At 44.1% G+C, this 21,751-nt stretch overlaps 1 protein-coding gene across 3 annotated transcripts in view; it reads right to left on the bottom strand.

Annotated features, from left to right (window-relative positions):
• ARID5B (AT-rich interaction domain 5B) overlaps positions 1–21,751 on the bottom strand; it is a 116,608-nt gene that overhangs the window by 37,006 nt on the left and 57,851 nt on the right. For all 3 annotated transcript variants that reach the window (XM_080597443.1, XM_080597444.1, XM_080597442.1), the window contains one exon: positions 1,127–1,239. In XM_080597443.1, coding sequence (XP_080453569.1) covers positions 1,127–1,239 — 113 coding nt within the window. The remainder of the gene's footprint in view (positions 1–1,126; positions 1,240–21,751) is intronic.

Raw genomic sequence — 21,751 nt, 5'->3', positions numbered from 1 at the left:
CCTCTTTAACCTCCTAATCTCCCAGGACATTCACAGACTATAACAATACGAACGTAAATGGATCTATAGATTCACTGTATTTCCTACGGAGATGGTCACAACAATGGAAGCATTTTCCAGATACACATCCATCTAATTTAGTGAAACAATGGACTTAGGAGGAGTTGGCCTAAACATTCAGTCTATGCAAACATGTTTAGCAAGGGCTCAAAAGTATCACAGTGACAAAGTTCTGTCATAGATAAAAATCTAAAAGTATTGCTCTAAGTAATTTTCCATCTTTGCATCTTCCAGTTTCAAATTAAATCATCTTGAAAGAAGACATTTTTGCTACTTTTTTTTAAGAGAAAATCAAATTCTTATTTAAAACCACACAAACAACAGAGAAAATAGGATGTATATTACACTATAGAAGCTCAATTTTTAAAGTAGCTTTAAGGAAAAGACACAAACCCCCAAATACCTAAGAGATAAGCCTATAAACACAAACCAACGATCCAATTTTTTACCAGCAGTATAGGCTAAGCACTGCAGTAAATACAGAAGGCTCCGTACACTGAACCTTGGAATGAATACGCAGCTCAGCACCAAGTATTAAAGAAACAGTCTTTTTTTCTTTTGTTAAACGTTTGTACTGCCCCCCCCCCCCTTTTTTTTTAAAAGTCAAGATCATAACATCAGGGTAATCTCATTTGTATGTGCTTCTTAGAAACCATTATTTAAGCAGCTCTTGTTTCATACTCTGTTTATCTTCAAACTTATATTTAGAAGTGCATTGTAACAGGGTGAGCTGCTCCCTGGTTTATTTTTAATTTGAAGATACTGTCACAAACTATGTTTGTGTGTCACAGAATGTGAAAACTAACAGTGGATGCCAAGAAAGCTTAAGCACTACCAGTTACCAACACGCTGATAGCATTAGGTTGTTAGGCGATTATAGTTACTGGTAACTTTGAACACAGACATGATTTAACGTGAAGAATAAAACTGTTGAAAAAAAATTACATTTATCTCCCCAAGAAAATAAGTTACATTCTAAATTCAAAACAGCGTGCTGGGAAACAAAGGCAAGGCTGTACCTAAAAAAAGGAGAATGTACTGAAAAGAATATTATTAAGTGATTTACCTTGGCAACAGCTTTGCTTTCAGAATTATTGTTGGAATCCTTAATGCCATTTAATGAATCTCTTCTTTGTGGGCAAGGCTTCTTTTTGCGTGGTCTGCCTTTAAGATTTGGCGCTGAAAATTAATGGAGAACAATTTGAGTACATTGTCTTATACTGGATTCTTAACAGCTGAAAGCATAATAAATAATTCCACTACAATCAGTCACAGAAACATACACATCTGTCTACAGTAAATGCTTACTACGAGATTCCCGTCCTCCATGGGTTACATCTTGACACACTATACGTTTCTATATCATATTCTCCAAGGCTAATCTATTCTACTTTCACGTAACTAATTAATACAAAGTCAAACACTGGTCTCTGAGGGACTGGGAGAGAAAGCACGAATATTTCTCCATGGTACAAAAAAGAAGAAAATAGAATATTAATAGGTAACTTTGCATTAATCAGCCTGCTCCATTTAATATTTTCAATCTTTAAGTAAGAGGACTAACTACTATTTCCAACTTTGGGAAACATCTGTTTTTGGAAATGTTCTGAAATATTGAAATTCCTTACAGCTCCAAGAAATGTTTATATACCCTGTCATTCTTGTCAAAGTTCTTCTAAAAAAGTTTTTTTTTTTTTTAAATTACCCCTGAGTCCTGAAATGGATCAAAAAACGTAACAACTAGCTCTAGAAGTTGACAAGTACTGAAATAAGTGATTGATTGTTTCATAAGGGTTACATACCACACGTATAAATTAACATGAATCACTTTCAGTTTTGTCCAATTTTTAAGATAAAACAGCTCTGAAATAACACAGTGACTAAATCCTGGCCATGCTGAGCCACACTAAGAATGGGATATGGATCATCATAAAAAAATATCAGATTCATCTTTCAATCATGATATTGCAATATAAATTATGACCACATATAGAAATAAGAGATGAAGCAGATGTTTGTTCATTATTAAGTGTCCTGCCTGCTTTCAAATTTAAAAATCAGCCTCCAACTACTATGGCAACATTTAAAGTGATAAACAATCATTAACTAATGACTGTACTGAAGAAGATAATTTCCTTTAAACCTTTAATTTCTAGGTAACCATTGTTTTCATTACTTAAAGGGATGATTAGAACAATGTCAGAAATCTGAACACCACAAACCTCTTGAGTGCCTTCTAATTGTTTCTAATCTTACATTTGTCACACAGTAAGCCAGTGGTTTCAGGACATTTTACATTTTAATTAGTTTGCCAACACAATAAAGGGTGCTAATTTGATTTTATAGTTTGAATAACAGTGTCATATGTGGTCTGCTCTGAGAAAAATAAAAGTCATGGGTTTAAAACCAAAAAGTCCAGAAGACTCATCCTTTCTTCCCCTAGCACTGACACAGAGTAAATATACGTACGTGTACGTCTGCGAGTCCCTATTTGTGTATGTATAAAAATATGTTTATCTCCCTACAGAAACATCTCCATCTATCTCCAGCCAAGCTCATTCTGCTTATTGAAAAGTACTGCAGAAAGCAATTTTGAAATTGTCATGTGAGGCTAGCATGCAAAATCAAACAAAGAGATAAAGAAATTATTACCCATTCCAGCTGACAAACATCTGCCTGATTCCTATCTGTACTCATGAATGCTACAGCATGCGACTGCACCCCACGCCACGGGGAGCCTCGGCACGCCGTGGGTGTTGCTCTGACACCGGCCGCGCACCGCCGCCACTCGCCCTGCTTGCCCCCGGCCGCTCCATCGCTCCCACCAGTGGGCGAGCGGCTCTGGGGCCGGGGCAGGCACTGAGGGCTCGGGGCCCAGGTTGCTGTCCCCGCCACTGACACCATGCTGGGGCTGGCTGCTCGCACATGGCCCACACATGAGCTGTGCGGCCTTGCCGACGGCCGGTCGCAGCGCTCATACCTTGCTTGGAAGGGCACTCGAATGATAGCAATGGTTCCTCCATGTGCTGCACCCTGCACACGTGTGGAAATGTCGCCCAGCCTTCGAACGGGTCCCTGACACAGCCCAACCGGCAGTGGGAGAGTGGTTCAATGTGGACCAAACATGAATTACTTTCTTCTTTATTTTTATTTTTTTTTTAAGTAAAGAAAGTAGTTCAAGGCTCAATGTTTTCCAAACATACTTGTTATCCTGAGTTTTGGCACTGTACTTTGTATCGCACTATAAAGCACTCCTAATGTTTTGCTAAAAGCCTTAAAAGCAAAAAGGCATTTGTTACTAAATTCCAGGTATATCGAGCTTGCATACAAACACTGTTTGCGTTGGAGCCCTCGACGGCCGAACTGGCACGAGACCATTACCACGGCGGGTTTTTGCGCTCCCCCCGTTGCCGAGGCACTGTGGCAGGGAGTGCTTGGAGCACCGTGCGTCGCTTTGGGCCGCTCCACATCAGGCGCACAATTAACGAAAAAGCAGCCATTGGAGTTAATACCAAAAGAGAAGGCCCTTGCCTCTAATATCTACTCCATAAAAGAAAACATTTGAAATAGCTCCAGTTGCACTTGAAACAAATCCATTAACATTTGCTCCCTAAATCATTATAAATAAATGCATTATTCGAAGATTTATTTATATTTCAGCTAGATCCATTTTGTCCTCTTGAGCAAGAAAACATGACAAGGACTGAACAAATAATTTACAACAAGGCACGTTTTAATTTTTTTTTATTTTTTTTTGTTTCATTTATGACATATTCATGAGCACACTGCAGATTTCTTGAATTTCTTATTCATAATTATTTTAAAGCAATTTTATGAACATGTTGTGGCTTAATCTCTGTCAGCTTTCCTGGTAACATTGGATGTTGAATACGGACTGGATAGTAAAGGGAATATCCTTTGTTTTTTTCTGCTTTCTGTTTGGAGAGGGACTTATGGCATCAATACCTGAGAATATCTGAAACAATTCAATTTTTTTACATGTTTGCGCATATGGCTTTCAAATTCATTTCCTGAAAGCATTTGTGCCAGTGAGAACTGGTAGCTCGTATGTTCCCAGAAGGTGAGAATTAAAGCAAAGTGAATTAAAGTAAAAAAATTGAATAAATAAGTGCAGAAAAACATTTGCATTTATTTGCCACCTCTTCAGGCAAAGTGCCTTGAACAGGAGCACAAGAGGGATGATACACTACCAGTGCAAGTAACAGACTTCTCTTCCTGTACGTTTGACGGTCACTTTTGCAAATTCGTGTCTTTTTTCCTTTCTTTGTGCTTCCTGATGTTTCTCAAAGAGGGGAAAACTGGGTTACTGAAATGTCCACCAGGACCCTTGTGCTGCTGGGAAATTTTTTTGCCTCTACTTAGTGCATGATTCAAAGGATCCTTGCTGACTCAAGGACCTTCTTCCCAGGTTGCCAGTCAACCCAGAAGGCAGGTTCACTCAGAAAACGGCAATGCACATGAAATTATCTTCCTTACAAAATCTGTTGGTGCAACAGCAATCAAGAGCACAGCATGGAAAGTGACTTCAGCTGCTGAGTCCTGGCAAACCCTCCAGGTATGACCAGGTGAAACACACCCAGCCACAAAACGCCCAGCGTTAGAAGGAGCGCTCCGTGTGCTGCACAGGAGCGAGGCGGAGGAGCATAAGAGCTGGTGAGCTTCACACACGTCACTGGTGAGCCAGCCACCTTTACCCGCCACAAGGAGCTCTGAGGGACTGCTTCAGCTCTCCCCTGCTGCCAGTTTCGTATCAGCACTGCTGCTTTGTTTCCCTGCACAGTGGATCAGGCTGGTGCCACTTAAACCTGCTCCTCGGAGCCCATCACCCGGCTGGCCCCACAATGAAACCACCACCACCTGCAGCACTGCCTACTTCTTGCAGAGGAAGCTGGGGCCGTGCCACGGGTTTTTACATGGAATCAAGCAAGAATTCAAGGTGAATGAAGACCTAATTCAACCGCAAGTGTTTCTAACAGTAAAGAACAAAAGGGTTGATTATTAACTACGATGCTTGTGGTGTGGACTTTGTTTTTCAGCTAACCACTACTCGGTAAAAGTCTTGTGCTTCTGATTAAGTGAAAGTGTGTGAAATGTGTATGTCATGAATATCAACACTTACACAAGCCACGATGACAACCATATCTTGACAACTCTTCCCATTCTGGAATACGTCTTATTGCCATCTCAGCTGTGAATTCCCAGGGAAATGAAAATTATTTAATGGGCCCTGCCCAGAGACAGTAATGTTGTTTCCTCTTCCATGTCTGAAACGGTCCCTGGATGTTGTCTGGAAACAGGTAGCCACCGCAAGTCACACAAACTGCTGCTTGCAGTCAGGTTAACTTGTGACTGCGCGGGATGCAGAGGCTGGACAGGCAAAGAGAGAAGAGGGAAGAGCTTATGGCTGTGCCAGTGGAGAGTGAGAGAAGGGGACGATGCTGGAGCTGTGCCACCAGCCAGCTCCTCTTTACTGCGTGGCTGGAGGCTCTGGGTTCAAATCACTCTCCTCCTGTGCCCACCTGGGTGACATCCAGCCACATCCATGTGCGGCGAGCCTCCCAGGTACCCAGGTAAGCTGCAGGAGGAGGCAGCCAAACCCTCCTACCTGTATTGTATCGTTTATTCCCCTACACATGGTCTCCCTGGAGCGAGAGGATGAGGAGGACTAATAGCCAGATAGAAAAAGCCAAGAGTAAGGGAAACAACTTTTTCGGGCTACAGCTGTGCTGAACTCCTTCCAAATGCCCCTTGAGACTGACTAGAAACTCCTTTTCTACCCACACATGAGCAAAAGTAAGAGCACACAGCCCTGCTCTTCACAGGGCAGGAGTGAAAGGAAAGCTGAGGTTCGTAAGCTGCCACCTTCTCCTCCGTGCCAAATCCTCACTCTCACGCATATGCCTGCCTTTAAAAGAAAAAAAAGTTTTGTACCTGATATAATGTAACTGTAGTAGTTCCTTGCCTCCTCCTCCCCAAACTGTGATTAAACTCTGCAGTACCAAAACACCAGCCACGTCCCACACGTTTTTATTACAAACTGACACACCTGATAGGTTAAATGCAAACCCCGTGTTATGCACAGCACAGAGAATTAAATTACCTGTAGATGGAGACTGGCAAACCTTTGCTGACCTAAATTTACCCCAGGAAGATGCTGACCCAGCAATCTAGAAGCCCAAAGCTTGTTCTTGTGAGCTGCCTGCAGAGCACCAGAACCAAACACAGGCAGCCCAGGGCCACTCCCAGGAGAGAAGTCAAGTCTGAGTGTTGGAGATAAACTCAGTAGAAGGCACAAACCAAGAGACCCACAGGGGAAAGACAGGAGCTCATGGTTAACGCTGCTCAGGCCTGCTATGTGTTTCCTAGAAGCTGGAGGTTCTCTGTGCTCATGAAGCCATCGTAGAGCATCACCGCTCAAAAATTACACCCTCCCCTCGAGCACTCTCACCAGCCTGCGTCAGCACCAGGATTCAGTAGGTGACTGGGAGAGGGCCAGAAGGTGAGTACAGGGAGACAGCTCCAACGCTGCCCCACTCCGAAAATCTGCAATGTTGTGGCCACTGCTCTTCTGCCACAAGGCCTTCAGCTCCCCAGCCTTTAGATATCCTGTCTGCTCAGCAGGACGGGGGAAACAGGAGCATTTCCAAGCCTCCCTGACTAATGCAACTCCCAGCTCTGGGTTAAACATGGAGATGCCAAGTTCTGGGCAGGCAAAGAATGAGATCCATGGGAGATGCCCACGTCAGCCATGATTAAACACCACATATGGTGGAAGAGTGTAGAGCACCATCAGAAGACAGTAAATCCATTAGCCTTTTTTAATACCCGCATCCCCAGGAAGCAGATAAGAGAGGTGGAGATATCATCTTCCCTGTTATCTAGCCAGTCTTACTTGAGCCATGTCCATCCTGAGAATGCAAAGTGTTATGTATGCATGGGCACCCCGGGGTACACAAGCAAGTCAAGTAATAATGACCATGGTTTTGGGGTAACCTGGCAGGTTAGTTACAATGGAACTGTATATATGTTTATTTTTAGGGAATCTGATTATCATTGGAAGTTCAGTTGTTCTCATAACATTGTTCTCTAGATGCACATGCTTTGATGCTAGAGATGTGTTGTTATAGGGAGGGTGTTAAAAAAAACAGTGGCCTTCACACAGCTGAGGTCAAGCTATGTTGGCACTTTGTCAAAATCAGTGGTGTAGCCAAGAGGTTTTAATGAGCCTGGAATGCATTACCTCATTTGTCATACCTGGATCACTTACTCATGCCGAGTCCAAAATAACCTTGGACCTTGTTGGCTGCTCAGCAAACCATGTAAGTAAACAGCCCTGTACTCATGCCTAAAACATGTACCTTTTCCTTGCTCATTCCACATTACTTACTCCAGAGAACATCTAAGCAACCATAACATCTAGGATCAAAGTTCTCACCTTTTCCAGGCCTCTCTGACCTGCGTAAGTATTTCCAGATACAACTTCTGATTCTTGTTTGCTGGTACTCCAATTTCTCAGAAACATTCCAAAAGCAGGAGAAAAAGAGAAAGGAGTAGGTGAGCTAGGCCACCATGGTATTTTTCTGAGGCGTTTACCAGGATAGCTGCTCAGCACTGCTAACGGCCGTACAACTTAACTGCAGCCAGAATCTGCTTGGCAGTGTGGTTTTGTGACCATTTTTCTCTCCCGTGGAAAGATGAAGAGAAGGAGTAAAAGTACTTTTGCCAACTACAAGAGTATGACAAACCAAAAAAAGCTCAAGCTTGTAAAACTGTCCAGGGTCATCAGTATAGAAGGTCCAGGGGAAGATACGGGTCTACACCTACGGTGGGCCTATACAGCCAGGTCAGCCCTAAGCATGAGGGAGATAATCACAACGCCGGAATTAGGGTGGAGCACTGGAGGGTGCAAGGAGAAGTTAATAAACAGAGATGCACTGGGGTGCTGGTTACACAAGAGAATTGTGCTCCCATGAGACAAGCTGTAGCACACCTGCTAAGTGCATCAACAGTCTCCCCTCTCCTTCTGTGAGGTGTCAGGCACCCCACAGAACATCTCCTTGCAGAATCCTTTTGCACTGTGCCAGTCCTTATATTTTTCAGCTTTCTCTCTCTCTCCCTCACACACACACACGCACACACACACAAATTGCAATACCAGTAGGCTTGGTCCTCAGCTGCAGACACAGAGCAGACTAGGAGACTTTCCCTCTTAGGCAGGTGGAAACAGCAGGATGTGTCAGATCACAGAGTTATTCATAAGTTGGGTGCCAAACAAAAGCTGGAGGTGGCATTGGAGGTGCCTGGCCATCAAAGTCACAGTGAGAAGCACAGTCCCAGATCTCCAGCTCATCCATGAACCAACCATCCCTGCTGGCAGGTGGCAAATAGCTGGTTGCTGAGGACATCCCTAGAGCAGCCTGGCAAAAGTTAGCTCTTGGCTGAAAAACATGCTTACATGTTGCACCTTTTAAAATGTAATGAATAGAAAGTTAACAGTTTTAATGGTTTTAACACTTACCCCTCTAGGGGGCTTCTGGCATTCTGCAATATCTGAAAGTTCAGAAAAGCATATTGCTAGACTTAAGTACAGTCTCAATAACTGTCCAAAGGTTAGCTAATCTTGCATACTGTTCTGGAGTCTCAGCTGCTTCCTTAATTTCCTCGTCTCCTCTGCCTCTTTGTTTCCTTCACCTCATTCTCCTTTCTGAATCCCAAGTTCAGGATCTTTTATTTCATTTGTTTTCTTTTCACCCCCTAAAGTTTATTTAAAAGCTGCTGCCTCCTGGAAACAGCATTCGGTGCATAAGGCCTGAGGCATGCATAGCCCTGGCACACAGAGCAGCACTGGTGGGGACAAGCACGTTGCAACCAATGTAGTGTTGCATCAAAGAGTCAGAATTTTAACGTAGCTAGAAAATAAAGGAAAGGATCGGACTAGGCTAAAATACCCCAGCCCTTTGTTTAGGGAACAAAACTATTGACTGAGTTGGGGGATACTCTCTACAGGCTCCCAAGAACACCCACGGTAGTGAGAGATGAACACCTACCAAGAATTAATGTTCTTGACATCTGGAGGTCACCCACCCCCTCCACAAACACACACCTCTTGCCTACACAAGCTGCACATAAAACAATCTGAATATTAAAGCTGTTTTTACTAGACTTTTTTTCTAAATCCAAACACTTGTTTATTCCTTTCTGCAACACCTCTGCTCCGTGGATGTATAACTGAACATGTCAGAACTGACCTGGAGTACCGTGCGGTCACAAACAACACAACGCTAAGGATCCACACTGCTCTCTAACCCGTGTGGAGAAAGAGGACTTGTGTAGCCATTTCTCAAAGTTTTGTTTTGGAAATGAGATATCCCATGCTCCATGTGGGGAAAATCAATTTGCTACCTCTCTAAAGAAAACATTCCTCATTTGGAAATAACTGAAACAGACACTTCCTTGTGTGGATTAATGTGGAGACATATGACTTGCTGCAGACTGTTGTTTTGACCCCCCTCCTGACCAGACAATCTCTGAAAAAAGCAAAAAGGTGGTATTTTTCATGGATTATGGGTCAGACCAGTATTGTTTTTAACAGTAAAGTTAGAGGCATTGCAAATACCAGGTTGGCTAATTATGCCCAAACCGGAATGTTTTTAGTTTCCATGGAAGACTGTGATGAGATTCAGGACAAGGCTTGGAGTCTCATTTTCTTCATTTCAGCATGGCTGGAAGTTAATTAAGACTTCTGCTGTAAGGGCTTTGTTTCGTCCTGCTGACTAATTTGGGTTAAAAAAAAAAAAAGGGAAAAGGGTGTTGGTTTTTTTTTGACAAATCTATGCAGATGTTCAATATTGTGAAGTATGGCAAAATGAAAAGGGAAGATGAAGACTTCAGAGAAAAAATCTATGCCTGACAAACATGTGACATTCAAGTAGTCCTCGTAGCAAATCTAAATAATAATAATTAAAAAAAAATAATCCAGAGTACGCCTATTACTGGCTACAGATGACAGAATTGTTATTAATGATTCAAAAAGAGGCAGAGGTGTTTGGTAAATATTTGTTCCATATTTGCAAAGAAGCCAGATGATATGCTTGCAAAAGAATATAATTAAAGTCAGTCAATTGACTTGGTTTTACATAAACCAGATCTTAAAACAACAAAAAAAGAAAACAAACAAAGCACCTTATTTTATACTTTGAAACTGCAAGCTTGATTAGAGAAGCTAGCAGCACGCGGGGAACTTACCTGCATTTTGGCAAGGCAATTGATTTAACACTAGATAACACTTTGATTAAAAAATAACACCACATAATTTTACTCTAGCATACATTAAAAAGATTAGGAACTGGTTAAATGATAGATCTAAACACAGGCATCAGCAGGGAATTTCTATCAAATGAAAATATTTCTGGTAGGATTCCGCAGGGGTTGCTGTTAGACTTGATGATATTCAGCATTTTCTTCAGTGAAATAAATACAAGGTCCCTGACAGTAATGTTCTCCATGACACCAGGACTGGCACAATGCTGACACTGAGGCTAAAGAAAACCAGCTCTCCCCAGTACTGCTCCAGCATAAACCCGTGAGCAAGGACCCCAGGTGACACTGACAGACCCAAGGGTGGCATTTCACGGGCTGCCTCAAACTGGAAGCCCAATGTACTGTGGTGGGAAGATGCTGTGGCACAAGGGCCTGCCGCCCTGGGGGGACACCCAAAAAGCTCAACCTGTGCTGGGTTTCAGCAAAAATGACTGAGAAATGACTTTGTGAGGTAATGTGAGAGCCCTGAAGAGGAGAAAAAGCTGGTACTCAGAAAGCAGGAGGTGTAGTGACACACACCGAGGCACTGGAGTCGACGCACGAGAGCTGATGCCAGTATGCTGGGGCACGTGCACCATCAGCTTCTGGAAGACCTTCCAGGAAAAGCCTGAGCCAGCTGCATGCTGGGGGCACCACGCAGGAGAAATGCGCGCACTTGGAGGGTCTCTGACAGACACCCGGCCAGAGCTGGGTGTCCTGCCTCAGGCAGGCCGAGGGCCAGATCCTGGCTGCTGCAGGACAGCCTCGGCAGGCATCCAGCTGTCTGGCCCTGCTCCTTGCTCAAACAGCTGTCTCCCTTCTCCTTCGGAAAAAAGGTGGTGAACTGGATGAAAGCACTTGCTGGTAATTTTGGCTGATGAGCCACTACTTGGTTCATACCAGACTGGATGACTCAGGGGTTTGTTTGGTGAGAAACTCCAAGATTATACGAACAAATACAGTAAAGTACTGTGCTATTCAGGACAAGGAGCTTGAAGAGCCACAGTCTTGATTCAGCAAAGTACATGTCTAACTTGTAAAGACCTGGAGCATGCCCAGACCTCTGATGACTTCTGGGGCCATTCATATCTTTGAGGCTGAGCCAGTGTTAAGTGTCGAACTGAACCGAGCCAGCATGATTCTGTTTGTGACTAAGGGGAAGGAGCATTCAAGCCCTGAACAAAGAAATTGTCCTATCTCATCATGAAACACACCGCGTTTGGGCAGCATCACAGGACTGGCCACGGTTTCCTCCGGTTTCACTTTCCCTCAGAAACCTGCAGCCAGCCTCCAGCCTTCATGGCCTCCGCACCCAGAGGCCACCCCTGGGAGGCTGCAGACAGGGGGCTTGGTTTCTGCAGGAGGGTAACAGCAGCACGCAAGTAGCACATGTCTCATTTCCCAGGATAGTCTGGGTTAAAAAAAAAAAAAGTAAAGTGAAGGAAGAACGAGCAGGTACAAACAGATTATATAATAGCCAAGACAAAAGCAGTACAAACACAGCAGCAAGGGAGAACGCACAGCAAACCCATGCAAGTCAGCCAACCTCATCGCAACTCTGCAGAACACACAAGGTAGACTCCCCATTAGACTACGTTCGAAAATACAAGGCAAATAAGAGCACACAGCAAATGTTAAGACGTCTTTCCTAGCAATATTTCCTTTTCTCTCCTGCAAAAGCGAGTGTTTGTTAAATTGCTGTCTAGCAGAGTCAGCAGTGCCCAATGGAGACGTGACCTACATACCTCGGAAATACAATAGCTATGTAGCTGATGCTATCCGCGCAGATAGTCAGATTAGATGGTCTAATTGACTGGTAAAGGATGGACACTGCGTAAACAGGCAGAAATTCATACGAAACGCATAAAATGGATGCTTTCCTGAGATCTTGCTTTGGGGAATGACAACAGCAGGTAGGAGGCTATGATCATCCAAACGCACAAAACATTAAAATGGCAAATACATTATTTAAATCTCTTGCACTTCTGATTTGTAGTGGATTATGTAAGAAACCAATATAATTTTTTTCTTAGTGTAAGTATTCTATATTTTTTTTCTCTTTTCTTCCCACCTTATCATTGTACCGTACTGCAATCATTCCTTGTTAGGTGCAACCAACCTGCATGAAGATATAAGCAAAGTGACGCACAGGATCTGTGCCAGCTCCCTCCTTGATGCCTACATGAAACATCCACTGCAGTGGAGACTACACACGGAGTCAGGTGGAGGCAGAACAGGAGCAATAGCCTAAGCCCTGCTCCCGTTCACATCTCCGTGTTGCCACCAGCTCCAACAGCAGCAGTTTGGCAATGTCCAAAAGCTGCTGCCTGTGAGGACACCCTGTCATAGTGCGGGCAGTGGGAAGGAGGATGAGAAGCAACGCTGCTCCCACACGGAGCTCGAGACAAAGCCGTCGCTCTGCACCGCGTGCTCTGGGTCCTACACCCACCTGAAGAGCGCTGGGGTGGGATGGGACAGGATGGGATGGGATGGGACAGGACACTTAGCAGGGGGGAATCTGCGCTTTTCACCAGTAAAATGCAGTGGTGGTTAACTCCAAAAATTTGCACTAGTAAAAGGGGAATTTCTGTGTCCATCAAAACACCTGGAGGACGGTGGTTTTAAGGTCCTGCCGGTAACATCATCTGGCCAGGGTTCAATGTGCGCAAACCCAGGGGACTCGGTGCAACGGTCCCAGATGTGAACACAGCCCGGAGCGAGCCCACCTCCGCTCCATGCCCCCGCCGCAGCCCTTAGCGCTCAGGGCAGCCCAAATGAAGTGGGGCTGCGCTCGTTAATCCATCGGAGCAGGGCAGGGTTTGAACGGAGCACGACGACGGTTGTGCAACGCTCCCTCGTAGCCAGTGCCGGTTCTTAGGAACCCACCGGCGTGAGCCCGGCGGAGGGCCCACTGCACACTTTACACACGTCCCCGTGTTCCGTGTGGCTGATTACAGCCACCTCGCCTCTCCGGCCGAGCTGCGTGGTGCCGCCCGGCAGGCACACCCGGCGCCGTTAACTCATGACCGACTGCCAGTCGATCAGCATCTAACGGACGGGCCTACAAAAAAAATCCTTATTTGGGCAAAAGCCGCCCGCGGGCCAGCCTTTTCCCTCACAGCTTCGCCGGGCCCGCTCCCTGCCGCCGGTGGGCCCGGGCCGAGGGGCCCGCGCTGAGGGAGCCGCGCTGAGGGGCTCGCAGCCGCCCCCTGGCGCCGCCCGCCCGCCACCGCCGCGGCCCCGTCAGCGGCCCCGGGCCCGGCCCCGGCGAGCCCCTCACGGCTAAAAATAGGGGGCGAGAGCCGGGGGAGCGGGCTGCGCTCGCACCGAGCCCCGCACGATTCCCTAATAAGGAAGAGAAGGCGAGTTTTCCAAAGCGGCAGTTTATTTGTTTCTGGAAATGGGCAACACATGTGGGGGATTTGCCGCTCGGAACCAGGTGTATATATAGCGCAGGTCTTCGCGTGGGCCCGCTTTTGTGCTATATAAAGGCTTTGTGCAGCCTGGAACTATAAATTTAATAATAGATTACTAAATTAAGTCTGCACAATCACTTCATAAAAAAAAAAAATCATTTCAATTTAAAATACAGCTGTAGGGGTTTGGACAATTTCCTGCATAATACAGGCCCATCCCTGAAATGTAAATAACACCGGTATTAAAACAAGTCAATCAGGAAAAAAAGGTACCTGAAAACATAAATGCATTTTCCAGCCTATCCTAAGTGAGGATGCCAAACCTGTATTTTATTTGAATGCTGCTTTGATAAATCACTACTGCTTCAGCAAGCTTTTTTTTTTTTTTTTTTATAATGTCCTGTTTTTCCTAACAGAAATCCAGGGCTGATTAAGCCTTAGCAGTTTGAATATACCAAACCACCAGGGTTTTGCAATAGGAATTATTCACTTCTTTCCTGTGTACCGTCAGCATTCTTAAAATACTGTTACTATAAAACTAAGCGGCGTGCTCTTCAGAAACGCGTGACGTTGCCTGCTCTGTTGTTTTCAGCTGCAATTGTGCAATTTTAAAATTCTTTTCTTTCTCAATGCCTTTTCCCCAAACAAATACCTCTGATAGTTAGAGGATTACAAAAACAAGCTATTTTTTTTTGTAACTTACAGGCCACCTGTAATATTACTGACTGATTGCACAGTAAAAATGCCAAACATTACTTTATTTGTTATGTATCCTGAGTTAATTGTCAGGTTTTCTCTGCCTAATTTGACAAGACTGAAATATCACAAGAACTGCATATGGCAATTCAAAAAGCATAACCGGGGAAAAAAAAAAAAGAACGTTCGAGAAGACAAACCATTTGGTGCGCATACCCAGGTATGTGTAACATGCTGCCTGTCTGTGCCGGCCGAAGGCCACCTCCACCTGCCTGCTCCCAAGGGCGCAGCCCAGGAGCCCAGCAATTGCCCTGTCTGCAAGAGCCACATCTTGGGGGACCAGTGGGACCCACCTTGCCTGCACACCGGTCTCTTGGGCTGAGCCTTCTCTTCCTTTCCGCACAATACGTGATGGGTTTTGTGGGATTAGGCTGCTGGAAGACTGTGGGAGGTTCAGAAAACTTCTTTTCTCTGCCTCATGAAATACACAGCAAGAATTTTATTGACTAATCTTGGTCAGTCCCCTCCTCCTGATAGCATCTGGAAGGGCTTTCACACTGCATGGGAATCCTCATCTCACTTCCAATAAAAGGACTGCTCCGCTCCCAGATACGCCTGTGCCGACTGCTGCAGGATCTAGGTTTTTCCTAGAAGCCTCCCGACCAGACGTGACCCGATTTAGCTTTGTTTAGGAAACCTGACAAAGTGACATGAATGGCCAAAGCTTCTGTATATCTAATTTTAAACAGATAAAAGTAGCTCCAAGACAAACCAGCACCTCTCCTAGATTTCCAAGTACACTATTATGTAGATCTGGACTTCAGCTAAGGTGAATATGAAGATTCATTGTCCCAAGAGATAAATATTGACTGAGGAGAAGCAAAGGTCAAACTGGTCAATATTTACTCAAGAAACTCTAAATCTTGGTGCTGCGTAACACTCACTCTGAATGTCTTCATCAGCTGCCTCTGGAGATCTTTTCATTATGACTGAGGATTTCAAAAGTGCAATCTTTTTCCCTTTAAAATCCTTGTTTTAAGAAGAAAAACTGATGCAGACCTATTGCAAACAGGAAGCTTTCCGTGCCCACAGCCTCAGCAAAAGCAGAAGTGTCTGTTTGCAAATGCTATCTGACCAGTCTGCATGCCAGAGCTCAGTATCCCTGACCTCTGAAGACGTGAACAATAAAAATTTTCTGACTCATCACATGACAGTATTTCAGGCTACCATGAACAGGAATTTCTTCTTTGGTAAGGATTAATGCACTCCCTTCTCCCTCTGTCTCAAATATCTGTAAATTAAGGCTGAAATTTTATCTCAGGCTTCTATTTCACATAAGGAGTTACTTTGAGACAATGTCAATCAAGACCTTTGGGGAGTTACAGTCCTATTATTTACTGTGGCAAGTATATTAGTCCTATTATTTATCTAAGGTTTCACATTTACTGCCTCTTTTCTGAAGCTCTTCCACCGTGCTATTTTTGTCTGAAGCCACAGCCTGACAGACTCTTCTTTCCACAGAACAGCATTGTTGAAAGCAAAAATTCAAGGTAATTTATAAAGCCCAATTTTTCTGGAGATGCGTGAGGAAAGAGGACACCCAAATCCATTGGATTTTCAAGGAGGTTATTCCCCGGTTTCCCCTGGGCACCTTCACATGGCCACTCCAATGGCTGTGAAGGTACCAACCCTTTTACTTCTCCGTTCAACCAAATCTCGTAACACAGTGTGTGAACTCCTATTTCTAACCTTTGTCTCCACTAAAAGCCAAACACAGCACACATTTGTTGCAATCACCATGGAGATCGGTTGGTTTCGAATTAGGCAGAAACTGTTTGTTTCCTTTGCTATTTTTATTGTGTTTTGAGCCTATTACGCTCCTCCCTCCCTGCCCTTTCTTTATCTTTACTGGCAAATGAGACAATTTTATTCCTGGGAGCCAAATGGCAGCCGCAGCCACCCCTCGCTCGGTGGGGGACGGCTGCGGTCTCCCCTCCTCAGCTGCCTTCCCTCGCTGTTTGGCGACCAGAAAGTGCGCGGGGCCCAGCTCCGCTGCTGGGACGAGCCAGAAGGGCTGGATGGGTGGAAAGCACGAGCCTTGCTTTCTGCAGTTTTGTAGTTAGGCCTACAAGGGATGAAGGAATTAATTTAATCTCTGCCAGAGGGAATATTAGGTGGGCATCCCATCTGCAATGTCGTGGATGAACCACTAACGGCTGTCAAGAGGGAGTGGAGTTATGCCGGTGGCACACACAGGACGGGTGGCGAAGGGGAGAAAGAGGTGAAATGAGGAAGGGAGACTCGGGAGGACAGAAGTAGTGGGGAGAGGGGAAGCCAGGCTTTTGGGCTCCTTGGACTATGCGCAGAAAGCCACGAAAAGCAGCACTGCCAGCCCAGGTGCGTGTGGCAGCTCTCCCAGGTGGTGACTCCTGAGCGGCTGCAAGCAGAGCCAACAAGCACCCTCTTGCTGGGACAGGCTGTCCTGCACCCCTGAAAGCACCGAGCTGTTGTTACTCGACTCCCAAGGATGCAAACTCTCTAACAAGTTTTTGGACGCACAGAAAAAGACACAAGGACTGATAGTGCTGAATGTAGGTTTCCCACAGCCCAAGTCAATGGTCTCCCTGTGCCAAAAATGCAGCAGGCTGGGATCTGACAGTACCAACGATGCATATGCCAAATGCAAGCTTTTCCCACAGCTCTGTGACAGGTACATTATTTCCTTAAAAACAGTATCACGTCTCCACTAAAAAAATCCCTCTGCTTCTGGAATCATATGCAATCCATAATGTGGAACTTAAGTTTAATTCAAAGAGCAATTAAAAAAAAAATCAATGAAATGCTTTTATGAAACAGGAGATTGATCTGCAGCTTAAAATTTCCAGTAATGTAATATTTTTGAACTTTAATAAATAATGCTTTTATCTTGATTGCAAAATAATACCCTGCCATGAAAACACAGAGTAGAGGTAGGAAACTGTTCAACAAGAATTAAAATGTCACACTTTGCACAGAACGGAGCATTACAATTATTGGTGAAACACATTTTTCAAACTTGTTAACACAAAATTAACAATTACATACATCACTTAATTCTGTAAGTGCATATCCCTCGAAGTACCCATTAGCTAACCTTGCCTAGTTCAGTTTTAATACACATGCAGGCTTTGTAGCACAGAGGGGATGTAACCATGTGAGTGCTGGCACAGTAAACCCTGAAATGGCAAGTGCTATTAAATTGAGATGCAATCACGTTGAAAGGGAAACATTAACAAACAGCAGACAATTGAGAAGAAAATACAGGGCGCTTGTGTTCTAATACATGTGCTTCAAAACCTTATATAACTATTCATTGTCTAGTTCATCTGGCCAGGGGCCCGGTTTGCTCTATGCTATGCTATACTAATTTTATAATAATAAACTGTTACACAAGCTTTATGCAGTCATGCATATGAAGAGGTTGTGGAAGACATTACATTTGATTATCTTTCTAGCAAAGACACCATCTTGAAATTAAACATTGCCTGTTAGAAGTACGTATAAGATAAAAAAAGAAAAGAAAGAAAGGGACTATCTCAAGAAAAAAAAAAATCATTTCAAAAAGGAGATGTTAGATTCTTTTCCCTGTCTGAGTATCACCTTCACATTATGCATGACAGATGAATACCACTAATCCCATAATACAATGCAAGAATCTGCATGTTCCTGGACTATGTTTGTTTGAAGACAATCAGTGATTTTGGAAACACACACGTGTGTGTGTGTGTGTGTGTGTGTGTGTGTTAAATGCACCTTCTTTTTGTAAAAACAAGGCAAAAAAGGTTTACAAAGCCAGAAGGAATGTGTGAAATAGCTGGGGTTTAAAAACCCTTTATGTTGCTCGTTGCTTTAGCATGAACGAACATGAACCACTGAGATGCTTCAGTTAACGTTTAGCTGTACCACGAAACATTTTGTAAGATAGCAGTTGGAAAACATGGGCATGAGAGGGCACAAAAGCATACACAGTACAAACCAGATGCGATCCAGAAAAGTCATTTCATATTCCGCATTTGTCTATGGAATTGTCTGAGAATTTTCTGCTGAACATTATTTCCAGGTTTATCACAGCAGTTCAAAACTGGCTATATTTAGTCACTGACCAGTGCCAGAAAGAACTACCAGACTATAGGATCATGGCATATTTTAAGTTTGATATCTCATCCACCATCAAGGCCAGAAATAAATGCCTTTTATTATCACAAAGAGCAAAAGCCTCAGACCTCCAAGATACATAAGTGATATTTTTCAGCTCTAAGTCACAAGATATCAACCTCAAAAATCACATTATTCAGATTACCATTGTGTATCTGCTACTTCCCTACCACCCCCTACATATTTTGATTTCAACATTTTAACGTCTAATCTAAAAAAAACACTAAAGCTAGTGAACCAATGTTTTATGTGGGGCCCCTGAGGCACTTCCACATGCAAATAACAACAATACATACCAGAAGCAAAGAGTCGGCAGCCAAGTGGCACAGAAGTCAAGGGGTGTAGCAGCAAACCCCCAAAAGCTTCAACGACAGATTCTGATCTAAATCACATCACTGTCAATCCCGAATAATTGCCTCCTGCAGATTTACATGAGTGGAATGGAGATCACAGTCTTTCTCTTAACCTTTACCTTTGAAGTTGAGATGGTCAAAAATACGATTTTCTATCCAACAGGAAAATGCCAGAATTTGATCATTTTGTCCTAATTGGGACAGGCAGTCAAAAGAGCTCTGAGCAACACTAACAGGCAACTATCAGGCTCCTCAGCTTTAACATTCCTGATGGAATGAAACCAACTGAAAATACCTCAACAAATCAAACCTTTGTCTCGGAGCGTTCTGACATTACCCTGCATCCCTCTGAACCGCACCCCAGCTTGCCTCGCCCCATGTGCTGAGCACCCCGCTGCTGCCACACAGCCAGAAGGGACCAGCACGCCAGCATCGCTGCGGTGCTCGCCTGAAACCCTGCTGCCCAGTGGTCCCCAGAGGAGGCTTTCAGCTCGGCCTGATAGGTTCAGTCATTCCAGCCCTACGTCAAAGATTTCACTTCAACTGTTTTGATGGACAAGAAAAAAGAAAAAGAAATAAAAAAGACCAAAAAAAGACCAAAACCAAAACAGAAACATAGTGGCTGTGGGGAGCTACTGGGGGAAAGATTTCCATTTTATTCAAATGGCGTCTTCCAGTCCAAAGAAATGGACCTGCCTTGGAAGAGTGAGAAAAATCTCATGTGAGGTAAGTTATGCCACAACTCAAATGCTAGAAAAACTGGGAATCGGGCGGTGGTGCAAGAGAAGGGCCAGTGTCAAGTCTGTCACGCTGGGCGTGTTGCGGTTAGACCTGGGCCTGAAAATCTCCGCTCAGCAAAATGGGACCTTTAGTTGCAGGTGGGATGGAACACAAGGTGGCAAAATTTCCCCAGCAATTAAGCAGGGTTTGTTTATTTTCTATAATTTATTTTAGCTGCTTTCTCCGTATTGTTTTGGTTTAGGCTTGTGGAACTGTGGAAGCCCTCCCGTAACTGCATCTGGCCGCGGGACTGCCCCCCTTAGCTCCCCTCTGCTCCTGCCTCAGGGGCGGGCTGGAGCTGGTGTGCGTGGCGCTGGGGCTGCCCCCGCTCACGGGCGTTCAGGCTTAGACCCCAGCAGGCAGCGCAACCCTAGCACCTTCCCAGCTCACCTGACATGGGCGCTGACATGGGCGCCGACGTGGCTGCTCATTCATCTCGGCTCCCTTTGCTCTCCCGAATATTTCTGATGGTTGCTAGGCAACTATTGTTGAATACATGCATGAGGCATTAATTGTCTGAGCACTTTAAAAGAGGAAAATTCTTTAAAACTGAGGACATTGCCATACCAAAAATAGGATATTTCCTTTATAAAGGGCAACACTCGTGGCTGGGAATGTTGATGGCTGCAGTATGTCAGAGGCTAGATGAGTCATGGCGATTACTCACAGCGCAGCACAAAAGAAGTATCTTAGGAGACCTGACTTTATAATAAAGTTTTATTTTAAATGACGTGCTTCAGATCTAGTTTTATCTTCCAACTGCTGTCCTTGGGATATCGTGGTCCACGTTTTCACCATGAAATTAACGGCGTTGGGCCTATTGGCTGTTACAGTGTTAGAACTTACTGAGTGTATCAATTCACTACCTTCCAAACCCAAAATGGCACTGGCAAGTTTTCCTCTTTGCTACACTTCAAAGAGATATTCCAGTCTCACTGCTGATCCTAAGTGCTCTGTGCTCCCTACCCGTAAATGTGGATTTCATTTTATAGGGTCTTTTTTTCCAAAATACATTCCAATGTCATGATCAAGCTCTGAAGACAGTAAACACAGACTTCCATAAATTGACTTAAACTTCTAAACTAAACAATTGCAAGGATTTGCAGCTAGGTAATTTTTCCTTTTTTTTTTTTTTTTTTTAATAACAAACCCATCTCTATCATAACTAAACATTCACAATGTACGTATATCCAGCTTAATTACAGGGTGACTTTCAAAACGGCCAACACCAAAAACCCTAAAGATCCATCCTTTTTTTTTTTGGCAAATCAGTCAAACGACTGTGGTTCATCGCAAAATCAGGATGTATAAAGGAATAAGGGCAACTGTACTGCTGATTTTGAACATGGTATTCTGAATGAATAGGTGCTAAATACCCTGGGAATAATATTTTGTTTTTCAAACTTGTACTCTACTTCTGTGCAAGTATGTCAAGAGACACAGGCTCGCCTGAAATTCAGCTGAGGTTAGAAAGGCTTGAAAGATGAAATCGAAGTGACTTATTTAATCAACGAAGTGAGAAGTAGAATCATCAACACCTACTTAAAGTAAACATGCCACCCCATGGCAAAGAACTGTTTTCACTGGGAGGTTAACTTCTTTTACTACAGTTGCAAATCCCAAATGAAGCACAGGAGGGTGATGACAGAGCTGGAAGGATGCACAGTACCTTTCTGTTGAAGCAGCAGCAGTTCTGTGAATGTCACCCATGTTAGCAGGATGATCACTATTAGCCTTTTCACAAATTCTCCTACCCTTTCTGGGGACTGAAACTGCTGATTTCAACTAAATTCCTCTTTTTCTATTACTCACTTGTTGCTAACACCTGCTTTTTAATTAACGCACTCTTTAAAGCTATTGCACAAAAAGGTGACGAGATATCTGAAGGACCCAACAAGGAAGGCTCATGAAGTTGGTACCTTAAGTCTGCAC

This window comes from Anser brachyrhynchus (genome assembly GCF_964034855.1).
Source record: "Anser brachyrhynchus genome assembly, chromosome: 6".
Lineage (NCBI taxonomy): Eukaryota > Metazoa > Chordata > Aves > Anseriformes > Anatidae > Anser > Anser brachyrhynchus.
Note: the sequence above shows the minus strand (reverse complement) of the source record. Positions and strands in the feature narration are given on the sequence as shown.